Raw genomic sequence first — 21,498 nt, forward strand, 5'->3', positions numbered from 1 at the left:
TACAGTAAAGAGAAAACAACAGAATAGAAAGAGATAAAATTTAAATTAAATAAATAAGAAGTGCAGCAATAAGTAGAAGACTTCCCAGAAGTCTTCACAGGAGTATGCATGTGTAGAGAAGTACATTGCACACACTCATATACACACTTCTATATATATATATATACACACACACACAATGTATCTTTGTTCATCTATCTTTGCCATCGACATATAGTGACAGGCAGAACAATTATCTTTGTTTTCACTAGATGGCAGAAGATACATTAACCTGTGTCCTCTTATTGCCATTTATACAGAATTATAACTACTAAACAGACCAAGATTTCATATTAGGTAGGCACATTTCTGAACATTATTGTCATTGTAAACTTGTACTTTGATTCAGCATTGGTATTGTGTGGCTTGTGTAGATCAAAACAAATAGAAATGTTTAATTCTGTTTTTGAGGTTTGAAACACTTTTTCAGCATCTGTAGTAAACCTCATACCATTAGCTCCGCCTTCAGTAGTGTTTGCCCCGAGAGGAGCTCAGATAACATTTAGGGTGGAGTTTGTTTTAGCCAGGAGTGTCGTTGTTTGACTACACAACATCTTTGTACGGGATAAAACATTAGAGCTGTACTTCCTTGTTTTCATTGAGCCTGTGGAGAAACAAGTGCAGACTTCTAGACAGGACAGGTCAGTCTCCTTCTTCACTTCACTATACTTGTCTTTTGAATTACCCATCATTCATTTAGAATCAATCACTTCCTGCTCTGACACGTGAGGCATTTAAATGACAGATTTTGTGAGAGGGGTGGGAGTCAAACCTTTATATTTAACAGAGGACATCTGTGTCTCACACTAAAAATAATTATAATAATTCTCTAGTTGCAATTTTGTGTTGCATTTTAGCTCCTCTATGATGTAATAGTTACCCAAGTGTGGCGTATACCTGTTTGTCCACATGCTTTACATTTTCTGAAAAGCTTTGTTCATTCTTGGTACGTTTGCACTTGAGTGGGAAGGAGTTTAATCCAAACAATGATGGTAGAGACCACAATATATTCCATAGGTTGCCCTCCAATGGGTCGGTCAAAAGCAGGTGGGTCTCTGATAAGTTGTAACAAATTACATACAACATTTCAAGGTTACAGATGAGTCCAGCTCACCCGCCACCTTAATGAGGACAGACACAACAGGAAATAAATGGATGGCTGCATTTCTGTACTCACCTGTCCTTTGCTCACTGCCATTTTCAGCCCCAATGGCGTCAACTGTAGGCCTTCTCCCTGAGAAGTCCCTGCTGTGTTCTCTGTGTAAGAACATCTTCAGCAATCCAGTCACTACCCCGTGCGGACACAGTTTCTGCCTGTCCTGCCTTAGCGACTACTGGATGCGACACCAATCCAGATACTGCCCGTGCTGCAGGAGACTCTTTGCCAGCAGGCCCGACCTCAGCGTAAACCACATCCTTGCTGAAATCTCGGAAAATTACAAGAAGACCAGACCGCAGAAACCACCAGAAGAAGAGACGGTGTGTGATTTTTTTTTTTACCCATTTCATCCATCCGATTTGTATGGGCTTATTCTTACTATGGTCACGGGTTAGCTGAAGTCTATCCCAGCTGAATTTAGGGTGAGAGGTGTAGTAGAACCTGGACTAGTTGCCAACAAATTGCAGGGCACATATAGACAAACAACCATTCTCTCTGACATTAATTAATACATTCAATGACCCTAACATGATAGTTTATGAAATGTGTGAAGAAGCCAGAGTACCCAGAAATATGTACAGTCCACACATAATAATCATAGGAAATATCTAAAGCATTTGAAATATAAAAACACTACAATATAGGTGCAGCGTCTCATGCCGAGTTTAAAGACAATTAAGGACCAAAGAAAATCTTATTCCAGCTCCAGAATTGCCCAGAATCAAAAAAAATAGTACAGTCACAATGAAGTGCAGCAGTATGTGAGGGAATTGCAGGTTGTAGCTTAAACCATGTTTTTGATGTATGCTTTAGATTCTCAATGTTGAGCAAATGATTCAGTTGAGGTTGCAGAAGAAAGGCAGGTTGAAGAATTCCCTTGAGCTTCAAAAGGTAATGTTGAAACCCACTCCAAAGTAATTCCTATATTACCTTTCTTACTTAATCGCTAGATGATGATTTTGTGTCGACCAATCAGAGCTCTTACCTCAGAGAAGTACGAGAGAGCCAGAAAGTCTTCTCAGCCCTCGTCCACGCCATGGAGAAGAGTCACAAAGAGGTGGTGGCGGCCATCGAGGAGCGCCAAAAGGAGGAGCAGAAGAAAGTCGAGACTCTGGTTAAGGAGCTGGAGCAGGAGATCCGGGAACTGACAAAGGAGACTGCGGAATCTGACTCTCTGGTTCCTGAAAAAAATTGTGATCAGCAGGATGAATTAAAAGAAGATTCCACTGTAAGTGTCTTCTTCCTCATCCTTCTTCCTACCATGACACATGATACATGATGAGTGATGTTGATCACCTCTGTGTTTCTTACAGAACGTTGTACCCCCTGGACCACCGTTCCAGTTTAAGGATTGGTCCATGATTACCATAGAAACTGACCCTTGTGTCGGGGTCACCAGGAGATTACTGTCGGAAATGATGGCCAAGATGAAGGTGGAAGTAAATAGGCTCTCCAAATCAGGTCAGTTTTGACATTATCTTAATTAAGCATCTTATGATGTAGATCACTGACATATATTTCTTTTTACTTGGCAGAACTTAAGAGAATTGAGAGATACATTGGTGAGTCTTTATCTACACATTTAGTAAATTAAAATTTGTGTTCGTCCATTGGAATCTCTAAGCAGGGATGTTCAATTTCATTCCTTGAGGACCACTATTATGCATGTTTAAAAACTTTATCTCTAACACACCTGATTCAAATGATCAGCTCATCATCAAGCTCTGCAGAAGCCTGATAACGATCCTGATCATTTGAATATGGTGTGTTGGAGGAGGGAAACGTCTGAAAGATGCAGGATAGTGGCCCTCGAGGGCCGGATTTGAACCAGGCATTTTCCCCAAAATGTCTGATCAAATTGTGTATATAAAAAAAAAACGAAGTGTACAAGCCTCAGGAGTTCTCATCCTAAAACAGGCTACACACATAAAGATTTTTAATGTCTTAATGGATTCTTTGGAGGATAAAAAAAAACGTGTTAGAAATTAAATTCAAACACAGATGGCACAGATGTACTTCCATACCAGTGGAACCTCTGAAGAAAGTCACAGAGCTTAGCGGTGCTACATTCCGGACCCACATGCCATAGCTGAAACTCTGCAATATAAAGAAACCTTACATAAATAAAACATTTTTATAAAGTTTTATCCCTTCCACGTGCTTTATATACAATATAAACAATGTATAAAAGACAAAAATTCTAGTTGCAGGAATACCATGTATAAGGTACTGTACATACTGTGTAGTGCAGTGTTTCCCAACCAGGGCTACGTGAGCACAATTCAGGGAGTGTATAAAAACATTTAATAATCTGTTTCCAAGATCAATAGATCACAACAGCTGCGTGTCAGCTCAAGAGTTATGCTTGCAGGGTTGCTAAACAGTCGCCCCTTCGAAGTTATTTCCCTACAATTAACTTTATTTTCTCCTTCTTGGTAAGGGGAGAACAGGAAGCTTCATGGAGGAGGAGCCTCCTCTTCCAAAAAGGAAAAGAATCCTTTAAAAAAAATCTACTCATTTTGCCCTAAGGACAACATGACTAGCACGCACAGTAGCACCCTACAGTGAATAGCAAAAGTCGGTTTGTAATTACTTATAAATGCCACAAGATGGCGACAAAGCACGTTTTGTCAAAAACCTGTGAATTTTTAAATAGTGGAGGATAAGTTCCCCCCAAAAATGAGTGAACAAGCGAATTTACGAACTGCAAATATGCAAGGGTTCATTGTACATGCATGTGCCTTTAAGAAGCAGGGCTTGTTGGGTTGGCATGTGATCATGTCGGCGAGTTTGCGTTTGAGTGTCAGGGCGTGAGCAATGAAATTGGTTACAATAGAAAGTAACTCTAGATAGATCACTTGGAAATATATTTTTTGTATCAACTTATTGTATTCTAAATGTGTTTATTAATTGTTATAAGTGATTACAATATAATATATATATAATACAGTGTTTAAAAATGGAAATGTGTGTCTAGATAGATCACCAGGCATGACCAGCTCAGTGGCCTAATGGTAGAGTGTCTACCCTGAGACCAGCAACTATAAAAATGGGACCCATTTGCCTCCCCGCTAGAAATGCGGAGAACGAATTTCGCCCCACTTGGGTGGGTGTGACAATCACTTTTTGGGGGGTCACGGGATTCCCCCAAAAATGTCAGCCTCTAACACAGATTACCCAATCTGGGGGTCAATTTGACCAATCTGTTTTTGGGGTGTATCTGGTGTATTTATTATTTTCTATAGAAAAAAATATGTTTCCAAATCCAAACAAGCAAACTTTAGAGGCTCCACTCTACTTAAAAATAAAATTGAAATTACATTTTTTTCCCTATCATTCTAAAATACAGTATTGATGGTGAAGAAAAACTTGTGTTTGAAAGTTAAATTCAGATAGCACAAACTTCCAAGCTCAAACACCTTGACCTCCTTTTGTTACAGTGGATGTGAATCTAAGCGCCAAGACGGCCCACCCCACTCTTTCGATCTCTGATGACAGAAAACAGGTGAGACAGAGCGACAAGCGCCACGAGGTGCCCGACCACCCCAAACGCTTCGACCGGGTGGTCAACGTCCTCGCCAAAGAAAGCTTCAACAGCGGGAGGTCCTACTGGGAGGTGGAGGTCGGCGAGAAGATAGAATGGAGCTTGGGTGCGGTCCGACAGTCCATCAACAGGAAGGGCCGCTTCACCGTTTGCCCTGCCAACGGTTTCTGGACTCTGAGTCTGAAGGTGGGCGGGCAGTACGTCGCAAACACCTCTCCGGTGAGTGCGGTGGCACTGGAGCAGAGGCCCAGAAAGGTGGGCGTCTTTGTTGATTACGCCGAAGGCCGCGTGTCCTTCTATTGTGCAGAGACGGGCGTCCACATTCACACCTTCAACGACACGTTCACAGACGGCCTGCACCCGTTTTTCTGTCCCGGTCGGCTGCACGGTGGCAAAAATGCTGAGCCGCTCATCATTAGCTCCAGCTTTTGCAGCATCTGATCACCCTGAAAAGAAGGTTGTGATCCTTTAGTGGTTCTATAGTGTCGACACATTCTATCTATCTTAACATGTCAAGGTTGTTTTCTACATGTATCACTCCGGGGACAAAGGAGTCCTGGTCCTATATTTGTCCTGCGTAAGGAGACTGACTGTAAGGGATGCTGGAAATGGAGCTGCCAGTACAGAAGATGCCCAAAGAGGAGGCTGGTGGATGGAGTTGGAGCGCTACACTCGAAACTATCAATGAAGCCAGAAGATGAGCAGACATGAGGCCAAAGCAGGACTGGGATAGAGGGTGAGGGAGGTGGGCTTGTCCGCAGCCAAACAGCGGCTTATTGTGCTCGTACACCAGGCACCGGGAGACGCATTCATGTATTGGCACACACACACATGGACACACATTTGTGCCCACTGCCACAACACTTGGGCAGCATCTCCTTGCCACTTGACGTTGCTCGAGGCTCTGACGCCAGCTGCCTGCTTGTGGAATTGATTAAACTCCCCCATCGCACCCCAAGAGCGTCGGACCACCTGATCTGGTGAACTGCTGAGGACAGGAAGAGTCCAGTTTGAGGTAAATACATTTGGTGGTGTAAATGGCTTTTTACATAAATGTCATCTTTGTCTTCATGAATAGCTGGGGTGTCACTGCCCAAATATATTGCACTGAGTGCCACATACAGAATATATTGTGTGCAGTTTAATTCTTCATCGTTTTGTTGCACACGAAAACCAAACCGATGTGGGATGAGATGATCATCAGTTCAATATATGATCAGCATCACTTTTGTTTTCAAGGTGGCAAAGCAAATGGTTATTTTTCAAAATTTTCAACCAGACTTTTTACACCCCTAATGTAAAAATGTATAATGTAGCTATAGAGCTTCTCCTGATTTGAATCCAATTGAATAGATATCCATCTTCTGCATACTGTATGCCTGAATTGTTTTCTCAGAATTCATGTATTATTCACAAAAAAATGAAGGAGTTTTTACTTCAATGCTTATCCACATCCACAACTAGCCTTCTGAGATTGGTTCTTTGTTCCACAAAGTGTCAGAGAAATCAGTTTTCCCAATGTCAGCAACCTCTTGGTCAATATTCAAAGTTTTTTTTAATTAATGTTATTGGACAGTTTGATTCCCAGTAATTGACTAATGTGAATGCTGACTGACATGGTCCTTGTTGTAGCCCACTCCAAAACGGTTCCATGAAAGCTCACTTGTGTTCCCCGACGGGCTCGGTGCTTTTTCCGAGATTAGCTGCTTAGCTCAACACCCACAGACACTCCCTATCAAATAAGGCCTTTCTCTGTGCTACTGCCTGGAATCCAATAAACACGGGCCTGGGTCCAAATAGTTATGGTAACCATATGCTTGGTTAGTCTTTGCGTGTGGTTAGAAATGAGTAGAATGTCCATTGAGGTTTCACAGGCGAACCGGAGCCTACAGCAGATATAAAAAGTCTACACACCCCAGTTCAAAGAAAAATGAGACAAAGATAAATGATTTAAAACTTTTTCCACCATTATTATAACCTACAACCTGTTCAAATCAACTGAAAAAAATATTATAATGCGGTTGCACAAGTGTGCACACCCTCTCATAACTTTTGATGTTTGTAACCAATCACATTCAAACGGGAGTCAGCACACACCTGCCACGATTTAAAGTGCCAATAGTTAATCCCATGTAAAGTTCAGACATTCTAGTCAGCTTTTCCTGACAGTTATTTACTTTCTAAGTCTGAAGGTTTTTGGAATGGTTCATAACATCCTCCATGAATTCGCCTTCATGAAGTTGTCGCCTGCATGCTTTACCGTTGGCATGGTTCTCTTTTGGTGATGAGTAATACTTTTTTTGTGGCAAACAAAGATTTTGAATTATGTCCAAACATTTCTACCATGAAATTCTACATGTAGGAAAATGTGATATAGTCCAAAATTCAAATCTAAGACCTCTCTTTACTGTGGTCCAGAGTAGAATGTCATAAAACATTTATCATTTTCTGCTTTTTAGATCGCCCGTCCTGGTTTTAGCTGAGTGACATCATCACCTAAAGGAGTAAGCAGAAGAACGCGATTTAAGGACTACACTAAACAAGCAGAGACTTATTTAAAAACCTCAAACAACATGGCGACAACTGCCATGCAGCTGGTAGGCCTCATCATGTCCATCCTGGGCTGGGTGGCCGGGGTGGTCGTGATCCTGGTGCCGCTGTGGCGAGTCACCGCCTTCATCGGCAACAACTTGGTGACGGCTCAGATCATCTGGGAAGGCCTGTGGATGAATTGCATCGTGCAGAGTACGGGTCAGATCCAGTGTAAGATCTACGACAGCATGCTGGCGCTGCCCAGCGACATGCAGGCTGCCCGGGGCCTCACGGTGCTTTCGGTCATGCTGTGCGCCGTGGCCCTGGCTCTAGGGGTGCTCGGCGTTAAGTGCACCAAGTGCGTGGGTGTCAACAGCCTCAAGGCACGCATCGCCCGTATCTCGGGGGTGCTCTTCGCCGTTGCTGGCTTTCTCTTCCTGGTACCCGTCTGCTGGACCGCCCACTCCATCATCAGGGATTTCTACGACCCGCACGTGGCCGCGCCGCACAAGCGCGAACTGGGCCCGGGGCTCTACATCGGCTGGGGCGCAGCGGCGTTGCTCCTGGTCGGCGGGTCTCTGCTGTATGCCGGCTCCAGTCCGCCCGGCTTGCCCGGCTCGCCCACCTTCAGTAGCGGGGAAAGCAGCCCCCGTCGGGCACCCGCCTCACAGGTTAAAGGCTACGTCTAACATGCCCAACTACAAGATTCCCCCCAACTGATGACAAGCCTGTTTCACCCTCCTCTTGGTATTCAATGTTTTTCAGCAGGCTTAGAGAAAATTGAACTCCACGTATGATCAAATAATCTTTTCTTCTATGCATGTCATTGTAAGATACAATAAAACATTTGGCCTTTACTCATGTAGAACGTTTTTCTTTTTGCCGAGCATTTACACTAACATTCAAAAGTTTTGGAACACTTAGAAGTACCCTTATTTCTTAATAAAAAGCAGTTTTTTTATGAATATTGTTTCATCCATCATCATTTTCTATACCACTTATCCATTCAATCATACCAAAAGACGATTTAAAGCCTTCAGTGACGCTGGCATGCATATTTTGTGAACGTGGGAAGGAATTGGAGCACCTGGAGAAAACCCAGTAAGATATGAAAAAGCAAATCAGAACTCAAAGACAAAAGTGTGCAGCTACTTTACATTAACTACTTTTTAAGATTATTTTTTTTAACTGCTATTCTTTCAAGACTAAGGAGATTCCTTAGTGACGTGAAAACTTATCTACAATTGTGTGTTGTTTCCACTGTCTGTGTGACCTGAAATAATCTTGGTGACCCCAAACTTTTGTCTTGCTCATTTCAAGTAAGCAGCACACTGGCTTTGGTCCAGGCACAGTAGAACAATAGAACAATGATTGCATGCTTGTAGTGTTGTCTCTGCCATTCTCCACCAAGTACAGAATGAACAAAAAAATATTTACCACCTTATTTACACTTACACAATAATATATTCTGGTTTAAAAACCAAAATGCTTGTTTTGCATCTCTATAGCAGCATCTGAAATATCACAATAAAGTTGATGATGGACCACAATAACAATGAGCGCCAGTGATCCGGGTGCCAGGTAGTGACTCATACATGACCTACGTCAGCCTGCCCTGGAACAAAGCTGATTGAGGCTCACTGTTGAGTACAGTAAGGGAGCCACTGTACAATCAAGACATATTTTAAGTGACAATGGGCATTAAGGGTGCGCTGATGATAGCTGATAAGGGCAGGGCAGCATTTACACCAGACCTACACAGCATAAGCGTTGTGCCATACTCAACTAGAGAATTAAATATTTCGAAGCGATACTTTACTTTATTGTCAGTGTCATCATTGGCTTAATCTCTACAAAAGTAGTGTAAAGTTTAATGCAGTGGGTGGTTAGGGAAAGTTATATTAAAAAAGATGATGGCTTCATTATTCTGAGAAATAACAGATTAAATTGTAATGAAGTTATGTTTTATAGCTTCGGATCTTTTTTCAGACCATTATAAAGTGTATATTTTTATATTATTGTATGCCACTGTAACATGCACCGTATATGAACATGAACACTGCACTTTCACTTTTCTCCTATATGAAATGTTGCTGCTTTTCTTTTCTTTTTTATCTAAAAATTTAATTATCTCACATTTTATTACTAAATCTAACAATTATTTTCTTTTCATGTAGTCTGCCAATATCATTTAAATCGCAACGACCACCATAAATTTCGAAATGTACGCCAAGCAGACACTTTGGCTCTTGGTTTCAATTTGTTAAATAAAGATTTATTTATTTTTTAAAGAAAAAAAAGCAGGCACTCAAGAGTAATGTCATGTGCAATGCAGGAGGTGACGCACAGTGCGTGACGCCGCTCTGCCTGCGTCTTCAATGCTGCCTGTTTCTTCGCGATCCTGTAGATTATTCAGTCCTCCACAATGATTTGCCTTTTGCCCCACTGTATTTTAATGAAGGTCACGGTGGGGATTCTAATGAAAGAGTTTCAAAGTTGTCGTGCAGTTGAAGTCACTCTTTCGCCAATATTTTAGTGTTTTGGATTTACGGCAGAGGGCGCGCGCCCTTTGGCACGTTGACGTTTCTCCACCGGAAGTGGGAAATGGAAACAGTGTACAGCTGCTGTGCGTACAGTGCGTTCTGTTCCGTGGCTACTTGACGCTAGCCATTAGCCACTAAGCTAAAACTGCGAAAATAACAGCGGACACTGAGTAGGGGAAATATACACACACCGACAGCGACTTTAAGACTTTCGGTCAACTATGGGGAAAGGCGGAGGTACATTCGAGAGGCTTCTGGGTAAGTCACATAGATAATTTGTCATGTAGTTGACTTTATGTTGTAAAAGTACCGAGTTTTCAACAGTGTATTGTTTAAAGCTGGGGCTGTGGCGCTGAGGCCAAGCTAATTTTAGCCTGCTGCTAACAAAATTGACCGCCGATGACTAAGGCCCAAATTAGCTCGCTAGTATTCATAACAGGCGATACAATCCCAGATTGTGTAAAAGAGCATTAAGACAAGAACGATGCCATTAATTTTATCAAAGTGAATTGTACGAGTGACAAGATTAACAGTCATTTTAACCGTGTACAAAAACGTAAACATTATTCGCATCCTTTTGAAAATAAAGCAACGTCAACATGACGACCAAACATTTGATCAAAATGATTTGTGAAGTCGTGACACTTGTTTTTGCAGAGCTTTGTGTCAACGAAACGGCTTTGTAATAAATCCAATAGGTTTGGATCTGGTTAAATGGCAACGTCAATCAAATGACGTTGTCTTTATAACAGCAATTCTTCAGGATCTGGTTGTGCGACAACTCAGTGCTTCTCAGTTTTTTTCTCGCACGAAACCGCATCTAACACAATGCTTGGTTCTTCAAGTTCCATTATAATTATCAAAATTACAATATAGTAGTTCAGTAGGCCCACCAAAAATACGTCAGTAATTTTCAACAAAGTCTATGAATCACATCAAACTGTAGATTTAAAAAGTCTACACAAACCTGTTAAAATACCAGTTTTTCGTGATATAATAAAAATGACACCAGAATATATTGTTATTTAGGAACTTGAAATGCTAATGTATAATATAGTAAGCTAAGTTATTGCTGTTATTTTTGGCAATATATTCAATATCTAGTAAACACATTTTTTAAATCCCATCTCTTTAGCTGGATGCAGATCGGATGAAAATGTTATTTTCAATCACATGGTCAGATGGAAACAACCCTTATAGTTATGTTACCACAATGATTTTCGAGCAAGGTGGGATCATATCAATAACGACTATCTTAACTTGAGCTCCTGATGCTATCGCTAATAACATTGCCACATCATAGACTACAGAGAGGAGCTGGCGACAGCCGTTCACTCCCAGAAACGCTAAATATGGTATCAATGATAATCACATTTTCTCGGTTCACCAATCCATTCGTATGTAATAATTTTCAGATAAGGCCACCAGTCAACTGCTCCTGGAAACCGACTGGGAATCAATCCTGCAAATCTGCGATCTCATTCGACAAGGAGACACCCAGTGAGCCACTAACTGACTTGATTTATTGTCTTGCTCAATGTGTGTGTGTGTGTGTGTTTTTTTTTTAATAGTTGAATTGGTGTTTCTTTCCCATCAGGGCGAAATATGCAATTGGTGCTATCAAGAAAAAGCTAAATGACAAAAATCCACATGTGGCCCTCTATGCATTTGAGGTAAGATGTTTCCGTTTTAGTTAAAAATGACTGTTAAAAGATTACAGCCGTGTAATATTTTAACACATCATGCTGTGTTACAGTGAGTAAAAAAAGTAAACAATGCTTCCTTCCTCTTCAGGTCCTTGAGTCTGTGGTTAAGAACTGTGGGCAAACTGTTCATGATGAGGTAGCATGTAAGCAAACCATGGAAGAGCTGAAGGATCTGATCAAGGTGTTGTATAAGTCCAGAAATTACTGTATACAGTTCATGCATTTGATACACCATTTGATGCATGTGAGCACGACCACATTTAGTCTGAAGTTTAGTTCACAACTCCTCCTATCTTGCAAACATTTCAGTGTAAGCTGGCAAATATTTGATGTGCTCATATTCTTGTCACATGACCCAGCACATCTACTTTAGCGTGTGTGTGCGTGTGTATCTCCACGACTTGACGCACCACCATTATCCGACAATGCAATCATTTTAGAGGGATACTTGACTCATTGAGCCATTTTCAGCCGTGAGAAGATATTTAATCTATAATTAATGGTGACAACTTCATTATTTTTCATAAACAATTAACACCTTTAAAAACTAACTTTGCCACTTGCTGTCGACTGAAGATGACGTCACTCATGCTGAGGTAACGACCAATCACGGCACACCTGTTTACTGGGTTTGGTCAGCAAACTGAGCCATTTCCACCAGACATTTTTCTGATTATAAATAGACTTGACTTGAAATTGATTTGCAAACTGATTGTATTTCATCTTTTTGTACTGTGCAGGTTGACCACGTTTGTGCTGTTCCGCTGTGCTTAAAAATAATGTGTACTGTTTTTTAAATGTAATTTTCCTTGCACCAGAAACAGACGGAGCCAAATGTCCGTAACAAAATCCTTTACTTGATCCAAGCCTGGGCCCACGCCTTTCGCAACGAGCCCAAATACAAAGTGGTGCAAGACACCTATCAGATCATGAAAGTGGAAGGTAAGTGCCCATGTCAATGTCTGTTATTTCCACCATCATATAACCAGGGATGTGATTTTTCCGCTAATTCGCGGAATTCCGCTTTTTTTTATCTCCCCCCCAAAAAAAAATTCAGATTTTTTTTTTTTTTTTTTTAGTAGTTCATTGTGTATGCACATGACTCCGACAGATAACATCTTCTGCTATAACAAAGACATTTGTGGTATGCTCTAATATGAGTTACTTTTCATTTGGTCATGATACAATTATTTGTTCATGAAATTTGAACTTTACTGCCGTCCTACAGGCAAGCACTTTTAAACGGAATTCATTTAGCCATTTGACATTCTTGCATCGTCAAGCGCTATAAGTTTTGTTCTGTTGTCTACTACTTTGACTGCAGGACGTGCACAGTATTAGTTTTTAGTTATTAGTATTATCACCTCACGAATGCTGTTCAGATGTTAATAAATGGGATGCTTTGCGTTCCCAAAGACTCATCTCTGTCCCGACAATCCCCTCTGTGGTAGTAGGAGCTCTTGTGTACCGGTACGGTAACATTAAAACACCTGCGGCTTATACGTGTAACAATCTCGAGTTACGAGTATTTCCCAAATTTAGCTAGCGCTGCTTATAGTCTGGAAATGATGGTATTTGATAAATGTAGAAGAGCGCTGCAGCGCTCCCAGTTCTAGTGGTAGAAACTCAATAATGCGCTCCCAGCCAAAATTGGTTAATTTGTTGAGGCCTCTCAGCATTGTAGCAAGCAGATAATGTGACTATCACATTGTAATGTTAGCATTGATTAATGTGCAGTGTGTGTGCTGAATGTTTTCATCCACAGGTCATGTGTTCCCCGAGTTTAAGGAGAGTGATGCAATGTTTTCAGCAGAACGAGTAAGATGTCATTTATTTTGGGTCATGTTTAATACTGTTTGTGTAGTACTGTGCAAAAGTGTGAGGCATCACCAGCAAATAATAGGTAGCACATATAGTTAGCAGACTGTATACTCTCAAGACCAGGAAGAACAAACATATTAATTCAATTTCAATTGACTTGTGGTATAGTAAAAGAAGGGACAAAGCTCCATTTTGTCTTGTGCTTCTATATCAGACATAACAAGCTGTATGTGTGTTTTGGTTTATTCAGGCCCCGGACTGGGTTGATGCTGAGGAATGCCACCGGTGCAGAGTCCAGTTTGGAGTGATGACAAGGAAGGTAGGTGTGGCTTGCCTGTAAAAGGGACATGTGGTCTTTCCCACAGTTCTTTCAGCCGACACTTGTGATCAGAGTAGTATTTTTATGGACCACGTGTGGAGCTTGACCTGAATTGCTCTCTCTCTTCCTTTTCAAAGCACCACTGTCGAGCCTGTGGGCAGATCTTCTGCGGCAAATGTTCCTCGAAGTATTCAACCATCCCCAAGTTCGGAATAGAGAAGGAGGTCCGTGTGTGTGAGCCCTGCTTTGAGCAGCTGAACAAGTGAGTACCTGGCGACTTAAACTTCAACAAATCCACATTCTCATACTACAGCTACAGGGTGTCATCAGTTTATGATTATACTATACCTGACATGATATTTCAAGGTTACAAACCGTATGCTGTGAACTATTTAGCATAGTGGCTTAAGAATATGTTGCCATGTGTCTCAAAAAGTCACGTTCAGTGATTGCCGTACTAACTGTTTCGTTATTTATATAGTATTTACTGTAATTATGACTTTTGCGCTACGTTAGTGTTGGTTAATGTGTTTGTGTTACCAGTACTTGTATGTATGTCATATTTAACGCTCGCATTTGTCCTTTTTTTTTTGCAAACCATGTTTTTATATTGTGTGTAAAATAGTTACAATCAGGTCAATTCCTCTTTTTACAATGCTTTGAGCATTACTGGTTAAATATAAATAATAAATAGTTATATTTAATACATGTAGTGTTGCTTCTTGTGTGACATTAATTTAAAGGAACAAAGAAACGATGTGAATTACTGTCATAGAACACGACATCATTGTTTTTATTGGCCGTTGCGGTGATCAGTCTTACGTTAACGGCTTTGATCAGCGACCTCCGATCATACATTTCACAAATTGCGGATTGATCAGAGCATCTCTAGTTTCGAGTCGTAAGTGTGTCAGCTGAACGGATTAAATGTTTAGGTCAGGGCACTTGATGTAGTAGAAACTCAAAGTAGTTTTTCATTGGCAATTTGACAAGATTTTATCACATGGTGCTGGTGTGTGTCATATGAGCTGTTCCATAAAACTTGATGTTGTTTCCAGTGTCGTGCTTCCTGTGCTCATTTACAAGATTTTGTCCTCCCCCAATCCCTCCCCTCAACAGCCACCCTTCCTCTCCTTCACTTAGGAAAGCAGAGAACAAACCGGCTTCCACCACCACCGCTGCCGAGCTGCCTCCGGAGTATCTCACTAGCCCGCTTTCCCAGCAGTCACAAGTAAAGGCAAATAACATTTAGATTTATTTGCAAACACAAAAATGTGCATCCTGCAAGTGATTTGTACTGTTACATGTATACAGTCCAACCGTTATTGTTGATTGTTCAGATGCCTCCAAAAAGAGACGAAGCAGCACTGCAAGAGGAGGAAGAGCTGCAGCTGGCCATCGCCCTCTCCCAAAGTGAGGCTGAGGAAAAAGAGCGAATGGTAGGACGCCTCCTCGCACATGTATTTGAAGTTACTACTGCCTGATTAGGGAGAAGTGTCTAAAAAAGAAGAATATGCACTTGCAGAAGCAGAAGAACTCATACCCTGGCTATCTCAAGGCGGACCCCACCCCGGTCACTTCCTCGGCACCTCCAGTCAGCACCCTCTACACGCCTCCTATGGTAAGATGCGCTGCATGCCAATATCTGTGTAACGCATCATGATGCAATTTTTTTAACTGACTCTCTACAATCTAGAATTCCTCTGCTCCATCAGCTGAAGAAGTTGACCCTGAGGTAATTTCATCATTTTTAATATATTTTTTTTTATACAGTTAATAGTCAATTGGTCCATATTTAAAATTGATTTATTTATGTATGTATGTATGTGTATTAGGGCTGACCGATTATGGAAAATAATCTATTTGCGTTTTTCCCCAAAAAAAATTGCGATTGCGATATCATATGCGATTATTTTTTCCCAAGGTCCTTTTCGATGATTTTTTTACCCAACAAAAAGTTAATTATAATAAAGTACAATATCAGATCTATTATAGATTACAGGACCTTAAGATAAAGGCAAATGAAGCCACAACAGTTATAGTTACAATTTACCACTTCAACATATCCAATTTTTCATGTTGCATGAAACATGACATGTAAACACTGCACCTTTTAAGCATTGTATTTATCAATAAATAAATTCAATATACATATTAAAAAAATAAAACAGCGATCTCCAGTCAGTATACTCACACATGCTAAAGTGTAGGCAAAGTAAAATTATACCTGCTTATATGACGAAACATTGTCCGGTTTAATTTTAAAAACCATTAGCATTCTGTACCAATCGTGGTTGGGTGTCGCGGGTTGCGTAGTTTTCCATGGTGTGGACGGTCCGTGAACGCAACACAGACTTTTATTTTGGTAAGCTAAGTGCGTTTGGAGCTGTTTTCTGGCGGCCGACAGTTTCTTGCAAATTGTTATTAAAGAGTTGTTTGCTTGCCGCTTGGCCTGATTAGTTCACCAAGGCCACATTAAAAGTACAATAAAAGAGGCTACGGCGGCTCCTAAACAACGGTGAGTAATGACGAGCAATAATCATTTCCATCCATCCAGCATCCTAATTTTCATTCATGAAATCGGACGACACAGCATATGGCCACATACAGACCTATTTAACCTCAAAATATAGGACAACTCAAATTTATCAGCCTCTGCCGCACGCTTGTGTGTACAGTCAGTTTACAAAACACGCGACGCTACGGCAGCCGAAAAGTCAAAACTCACAGCGGTGAAGTGTTGTTTTAAAACCAAGATCAAACAGATTAAACATGTTAGAAACTCGTCTCAAGGTTTCATGAGACTAAAAAACTCACCAAAATGACGTGCACTTATGGCGCCAGGCTTTAATTAAAGCGGTGACGTTCCTGCTCCATCTTTCTCTCCTTCCGCTACATTTCAATGGGCATTTAAATCGCAGCCTTTCACGATTGCGTAATAGCGTTTTGTCAAAACGCGATTTAATTGCAAATGCATTTAATCTTTCAGCCATAATGTGTATGTATGCACTTTGTCGGGAACAGAAATTTAACTCACAGATTTACACTGCCAGTCCATAATTAAGGTTAAGATATGTTCTTAAGTTTCTGATAAACTACTATTTTTTTTTCTTTTTGAAATACCCTAAAAATAAACTAACCAAATGCTATGCTAATAAATCACTAACCTGAAAATGACTATAAAGATGTTTGCAAAACGCTGCTACTACAACAACTAGCTAACGAGTCGTTAAAGGAAGCGTGTACAAGACTGTGGCGGTGGGTGGCAGAGTCGGAGCTCTGTAACACATTAAAGTAACACATTAGTAAACACACTACTGTATTACCGTGTGTGAGACATTCAGTTCAATTACACTTCATAAAAGCAGTTTATTTCCTTCCATTCTCTTTTATTTATTAACATTTTCATATCCATACATGCATTTTCTCTGTGTGGCCTCGTTTTAGCTGGCCCGTTACCTCAACAGAACGTACTGGGAGAAGAAACAGGAGGAGGCCCGCAAGAGTCCCACACCTTCAGCGCCAGCCCCCGTAGCACTAGCCGAACCCACGCCACCTGTCAGCGTACCAGTTAGTGCACCGGTCAGCGCGCCAGTCAGCCAGCCCGTAGAAGCTCACGTGCCCATGCAGCCTGTCAGCATTGTGGAGGTATGCTCAGATCTTAGGCTGGGATCTTTTGCAGGACGACTTGGTTATCATTATTGTTATCAGTACTGTGTTCATTTAATCAATAAAATGCAGTGCTTCGCTTTATTTTTCATTTGCGAAAAAACAAACAAACATTGTTAATATGGGGTATTTGTGTGTTGAATTTTGAGGAAACAATTCATTGAATCCATTTTGGAGTGAGGCTACAACATAGCAAAATGTGGAAGAAGTGAATCTCTGCAAATACTATCCAGATGCACTGTATCTTACAAGTGACTTGGCGTTTTACCTTCTCCAGCAGCAGTACCAGAACGGTGAGTCGGAGGAGAACCACGAGCAGTTCCTGAAGGCCCTACAGAATGCAGTGACCACCTTCCTGAACCGTATGAAGAGCAACCATATGCGGGGGCGCAGCATCACCAACGACAGCGCCGTCCTGTCCCTCTTCCAGTCCATCAACAACATGCACCCGCAGCTCCTGGACATCCTCAACCAACTTGACGAAAAGCGACGTGAGTGGTCTGGCCTTTTTTTCCCCTTCTATTTGTTGTTCATGTCTTCAATAATCTGCGGTACCGGCAGTGTACTACGAGGGGCTACAAGACAAGCTGGCTCAGGTACGTGATGCTCGGGCGGCCCTCAACGCACTTAGGGACGAGCACAGGGAGAAACTGCGCCGCGCCGCCGAGGAGGCTGAGAGGCAAAGACAGATACAGCTGGCGCAAAAACTGGAGATCATGCGGCAGAAGAAGCAGGTACTGCAGCCCACCGTACACTGGACACTTGGCAATGGATTGCCTCCATTGTCAGGGGTGCAGAAGTATCTGAAAAATTTTTCTTTGTGTAAATATTCAATTGCACTCAAAATGAGCTCCAAGATGTATTTTAAAACATAGGCACCATGGGCTCTACACTTTGGATTTTTTATTCTGTTATTCAGAAAATCTGTTTTGATAATTGCGTTACTTGTCCAAATACTTTTAACCCCCTGGAAATGGGATGTAGGCTACTCCATGTAATTCCTAAAAGGTAAAAGGCCATGTGGAATGTCTTAAATTGCAACTGAATGTAGTTCACATTTTAATTTAAACCCATTGTGTTGGCTTATGAAGGCAAAATCCTAAAAACTCTTTACTGTCGTGGACCTTCCGATATGTCACGCATGTTGCCAAGCTGTCACTGTGCTAAGAAGTGTTTTGTTTCTGCGCTGTAGGAGTACTTGGAGATGCAGCGGCAGCTGGCCATCCAACGCCTGCAGGAGCAGGAAAAGGAGCGCCAGATGCGTCTGGAGCAGCAGAAGCACACCATCCAGATGAGAGCTCAGATGCCAGCTTTCTCTCTGCCCTACGCACAGGTACACACACATAAAGCCTTCTACCATTTTATAGTTATAGTGAGCCCCCATTCTATTTATATTCCTGAACGTTTGTTCTCAGACACTTGCTGTCGAGAAAATCATATCACTTGGAGGAGGGGGGTGGGGGGCTCAACTCGCATGCGTTAGTGAAGTTTACTGGAAAACTGAAACCTAAAACGCCAGAGTGGCACCAACTATTCAAACAACAAAATGTTCAACCGAGCCAACCGTTTACAAAAAGTCTAATATTCAGCGTAATCCTTCTACAGGTGCAGTCTTTGCCTCCCAACGTACCAGGCGGGGTGGTGTACCAGCCCGGAGGTCCGCCTAGCTACCCAGGCACCTTCAGTCCAGCCAACTCTGTAGAAGGCTCTCCTATGCACAACCTCTACATGAGCCAGCAGGGCCAGGGTGCACCGCCACAGTACCAGGCCATGCCAGCTGCTACCACAGGTAGCCCAAGGCGTCACCTTCACCTCAGTTTGATTGGTTTCTGACCAGTTTTGTTTTGTTTTGTTTGTTTTGCTTGTTCAGATCCCAGTATGAATGCATACATGTATCCGCCTGCTGCCACCAATGGACAGCCAGCTCCTCCTCCTGGTCAGGCCCCGCCAACCAGTACACCCTACTCCAACTACCAGCCCACACCCACGCAAGGCTACCAGGTCTGCTTCTGCTACTCAGGAGTCCAAATTAAATCTGGACATGATTTTGAACAACTGTGGTTACAATACCAAGCATCATTCCACTTAATTGTTCTCTCTCTCTCTCACTCTCTATCTCCCTCCTTCACTCGCTCCTCCCCCTGTACAGAATGTGGCGTCGCAGGCCCAAAACTTAGCCCCCATGACCCAGGCTGCCCCCACCAACGGCATGGGCTACATGGGCTACCCATCCTACAGCATGCAGAACATGATTTCGGCACTTCCGGGGCAGGATCCCAACATGGCCATCCAACAGCCGTACATGTCTGGTCAGCAGCCCATGTATCAACAGGTCAGTTAGTATGACTCTGTAATGTATTAAGAGTAATAAAAAATAAAAATAAAAAAGGCAGCAATAGCTTCTGATAATCGGCACATACTGTACAGAGATTGAGTGAAAATTTCCAATTAAAAGTAGATGTGTCTACATGTTGCTAAAGTAAATGTAAACAAAATAAATCACAGATACACACTCTGGAGACACTGCAACATTTTATTCTAAACATAAAAACTATCAAATTTCCAAACCTATGTACTTTTTGGCATTATTAACTGTAAATAGAAGCACTGTTCATAGTTGAGCCCTGCTGCATGCAAGACCCCACAAAAGTGCTTTGAGTCTATTTTACCTCTTAAAACAAACCCTGACTGTAATAACAAGTTTGCTCCATGTGATTTATTTGGTTGTTACTAACAAAACTATGAGATTCATGTTTGAAAAATAATTTCCAGTTGAATACATTTTGTAGAAACTTTTGTTTTTTTTACGTACGCCGCTGTTGTTGTTTACGTTGCAACGCATTCTGTGCGTAGTGACATAGAATTTCTTTGTCATCGGTGAAATCAGCGGGCTCGGCTCAAGATGGATTCTCGGGGGTTTGTGAACTTAGAACTCCCGCGAGAATCCATCTTGCAGGCAAGGTTAGGTAGTCAGCTAGCTATCGGAATCGCCAAACTGAATAAGGACACTATATACAAAGTATTCCGCAACTATATAGTACAACTATATAGGGAATAAGGGCTTAGGGGATGAAGGTGGACATTTTGACATAGCTGTCTGGTTTAACTTTTTGACTTGTCTGTTCTAGGTGGCTGCCCCTAGTGGCCCTCAGCAGTTACCACAGCAGCCCCCACAGCAAATGCCGCAGCAGCAGCACCACCACCCTCCTCCCCAGTTGGTCCCCGGCAATGCAGAGGGGCAGCTTATCTCGTTTGACTGAAAGCTGCTGCTGCTTGCTTGTGACCAGGCAACTCACACACTACTACCACACACACACACACACACACACACACACACACACACAAACACACACCCCTCTCTCCTAATCTGTAACACCTCCACTTCACTGTCATGTCGTGGCGATGTGAAATGAAATATTGTGATGATCTCTTTACTTTAGTGTGGGAGTGGGTGAGCCAACCCGCATCTCGTTACCTGTTCTGTATTTCCTCCTTCACAAATAGTCTGAATGATTATAATAATGAAATAAGAAAATACTAATTACAGGACAAAAAAAGACTTTTAAGTGCAAAGCAAGCATGTTGATTTTCAAAAAGTGTATTCCGGAGTGGAGCCTGACTGAGTACTTTATTTTTTTGACTGAGATGTTAAAAGGTGTGTGCGTGTGTGCGTGTGTGTTTTTGAGAGGAAGCTCAGTGAAAGGGTTGGAATGAACAGCGCTCTCTCATCGTCAGGTTCACATCTTAACATTCCGATTGGTGGTTCCATTGTATTCATCCTTTTCTTCATCCACATGAACTAACATCGCCTCTTTTGTTTGCCTTTCCTCGTGAATTGTTTGCGATATTTAAAGATAGTTGGGAAAAGATTCACGGTTGAAGCACTGAAGCGATACCGCTAGTACAAACTGATCATTTATTTCATCCACATGATGACAGCTCTCCTGCTGTAAATATCCATTAATATCTCTCTAGTCCATGTGCGGGTGAACAAGGACAAGTGGAAACGCTTTTGCTTCTCATGTAATCCATCGCAGATCACCAATCAGCTACGTCTGTAAGTTTGTGGTCTTTCTTTACTCCATCAAAGCCATCTGTCTGGCTTGCATTTTAAATTTATATTTAATAAATATCTTCTTCTTATTGTCCACTTGCTCCATTTTTTT

At 41.8% G+C, this 21,498-nt stretch overlaps 3 protein-coding genes across 9 annotated transcripts; all 3 read left to right on the forward strand.

Moving 5' to 3' along the window:
* The first annotated feature begins 1,164 nt into the window (after positions 1 to 1,164).
* btr02 (bloodthirsty-related gene family, member 2) lies at positions 1,165 to 5,439 on the forward strand. Of its 3 annotated transcripts, XM_077559709.1 has the most exons (8): positions 1,165 to 1,518; positions 2,012 to 2,089; positions 2,175 to 2,426; positions 2,512 to 2,659; positions 2,734 to 2,760; positions 4,639 to 4,997; positions 5,092 to 5,199; positions 5,294 to 5,439. In XM_077559709.1, exons 1-8 carry the CDS (start codon positions 1,165 to 1,167, stop codon positions 5,321 to 5,323), a joined length of 1,356 nt encoding a protein of 451 aa, XP_077415835.1. In that variant the 3' UTR covers positions 5,324 to 5,439. The 3 variants fall into 3 exon arrangements, with proteins under 3 accessions (XP_077415835.1, XP_077415834.1, XP_077415836.1); XM_077559708.1 differs by having other exon boundaries at positions 4,639 to 5,199; XM_077559710.1 differs by lacking the exon at positions 5,294 to 5,439 and having other exon boundaries at positions 1,249 to 1,518; positions 4,639 to 5,225.
* Positions 5,440 to 5,606: 167 nt separating this feature from the next.
* cldnk (claudin k) lies at positions 5,607 to 8,131 on the forward strand. Its single transcript, XM_077559719.1, has 2 exons — positions 5,607 to 5,757; positions 7,202 to 8,131. The coding sequence occupies exon 2, from the start codon at positions 7,316 to 7,318 to the stop codon at positions 7,961 to 7,963; it is 648 nt and encodes a 215-aa protein (XP_077415845.1). The 5' UTR covers positions 5,607 to 5,757; positions 7,202 to 7,315; the 3' UTR covers positions 7,964 to 8,131.
* A 1,543-nt stretch (positions 8,132 to 9,674) lies between these two features.
* hgs (hepatocyte growth factor-regulated tyrosine kinase substrate) lies at positions 9,675 to 21,480 on the forward strand. Of its 5 annotated transcripts, none has more exons than XM_077559704.1 (20): positions 9,675 to 10,075; positions 11,233 to 11,317; positions 11,415 to 11,490; positions 11,612 to 11,704; positions 12,342 to 12,465; positions 13,289 to 13,341; positions 13,595 to 13,663; positions 13,801 to 13,925; positions 14,783 to 14,900; positions 15,004 to 15,102; positions 15,189 to 15,284; positions 15,360 to 15,398; positions 17,111 to 17,311; positions 17,613 to 17,823; positions 17,894 to 18,066; positions 18,525 to 18,665; positions 18,938 to 19,121; positions 19,203 to 19,333; positions 19,482 to 19,664; positions 20,461 to 21,480. In XM_077559704.1, the coding sequence occupies exons 1-20, from the start codon at positions 10,039 to 10,041 to the stop codon at positions 20,590 to 20,592; spliced, it is 2,370 nt and encodes a 789-aa protein (XP_077415830.1). In that variant the 5' UTR covers positions 9,675 to 10,038; the 3' UTR covers positions 20,593 to 21,480. The 5 variants fall into 5 exon arrangements, with proteins under 5 accessions (XP_077415830.1, XP_077415833.1, XP_077415828.1 ...); XM_077559707.1 differs by having other exon boundaries at positions 9,676 to 10,075; positions 14,783 to 14,894; XM_077559702.1 differs by having other exon boundaries at positions 9,678 to 10,075; positions 17,610 to 17,823.
* The last annotated feature ends 18 nt before the right edge of the window (positions 21,481 to 21,498 follow it).

Source organism: Vanacampus margaritifer, chromosome 2, assembly GCF_051991255.1.
Source record: "Vanacampus margaritifer isolate UIUO_Vmar chromosome 2, RoL_Vmar_1.0, whole genome shotgun sequence".
Lineage (NCBI taxonomy): Eukaryota > Metazoa > Chordata > Actinopteri > Syngnathiformes > Syngnathidae > Vanacampus > Vanacampus margaritifer.

Bases quoted from the DNA above. Each gene is read 5' to 3' on its own strand.
- btr02 (XM_077559708.1), top strand. From the start codon at position 1,165: ATGAGGACAGACACAACAGGAAATAAATGGATGGCTGCATTTCTGTAC. The intron at 2,427-2,511 runs GTAAGTGTCTTC...TGTTTCTTACAG, and splicing joins AATTAAAAGAAGATTCCACT to AACGTTGTACCCCCTGGACC. The intron at 2,660-2,733 runs GTCAGTTTTGAC...TTTACTTGGCAG, and splicing joins AAATAGGCTCTCCAAATCAG to AACTTAAGAGAATTGAGAGA.
- cldnk (XM_077559719.1), top strand. From the start codon at position 7,316: ATGGCGACAACTGCCATGCAGCTGGTAGGCCTCATCATGTCCATCCTG.
- hgs (XM_077559702.1), top strand. From the start codon at position 10,039: ATGGGGAAAGGCGGAGGTACATTCGAGAGGCTTCTGG. The intron at 11,491-11,611 runs GTAAGATGTTTC...CTTCCTCTTCAG, and splicing joins TGGCCCTCTATGCATTTGAG to GTCCTTGAGTCTGTGGTTAA. The intron at 14,901-15,003 runs GCAAATAACATT...TTGATTGTTCAG, and splicing joins CCCAGCAGTCACAAGTAAAG to ATGCCTCCAAAAAGAGACGA.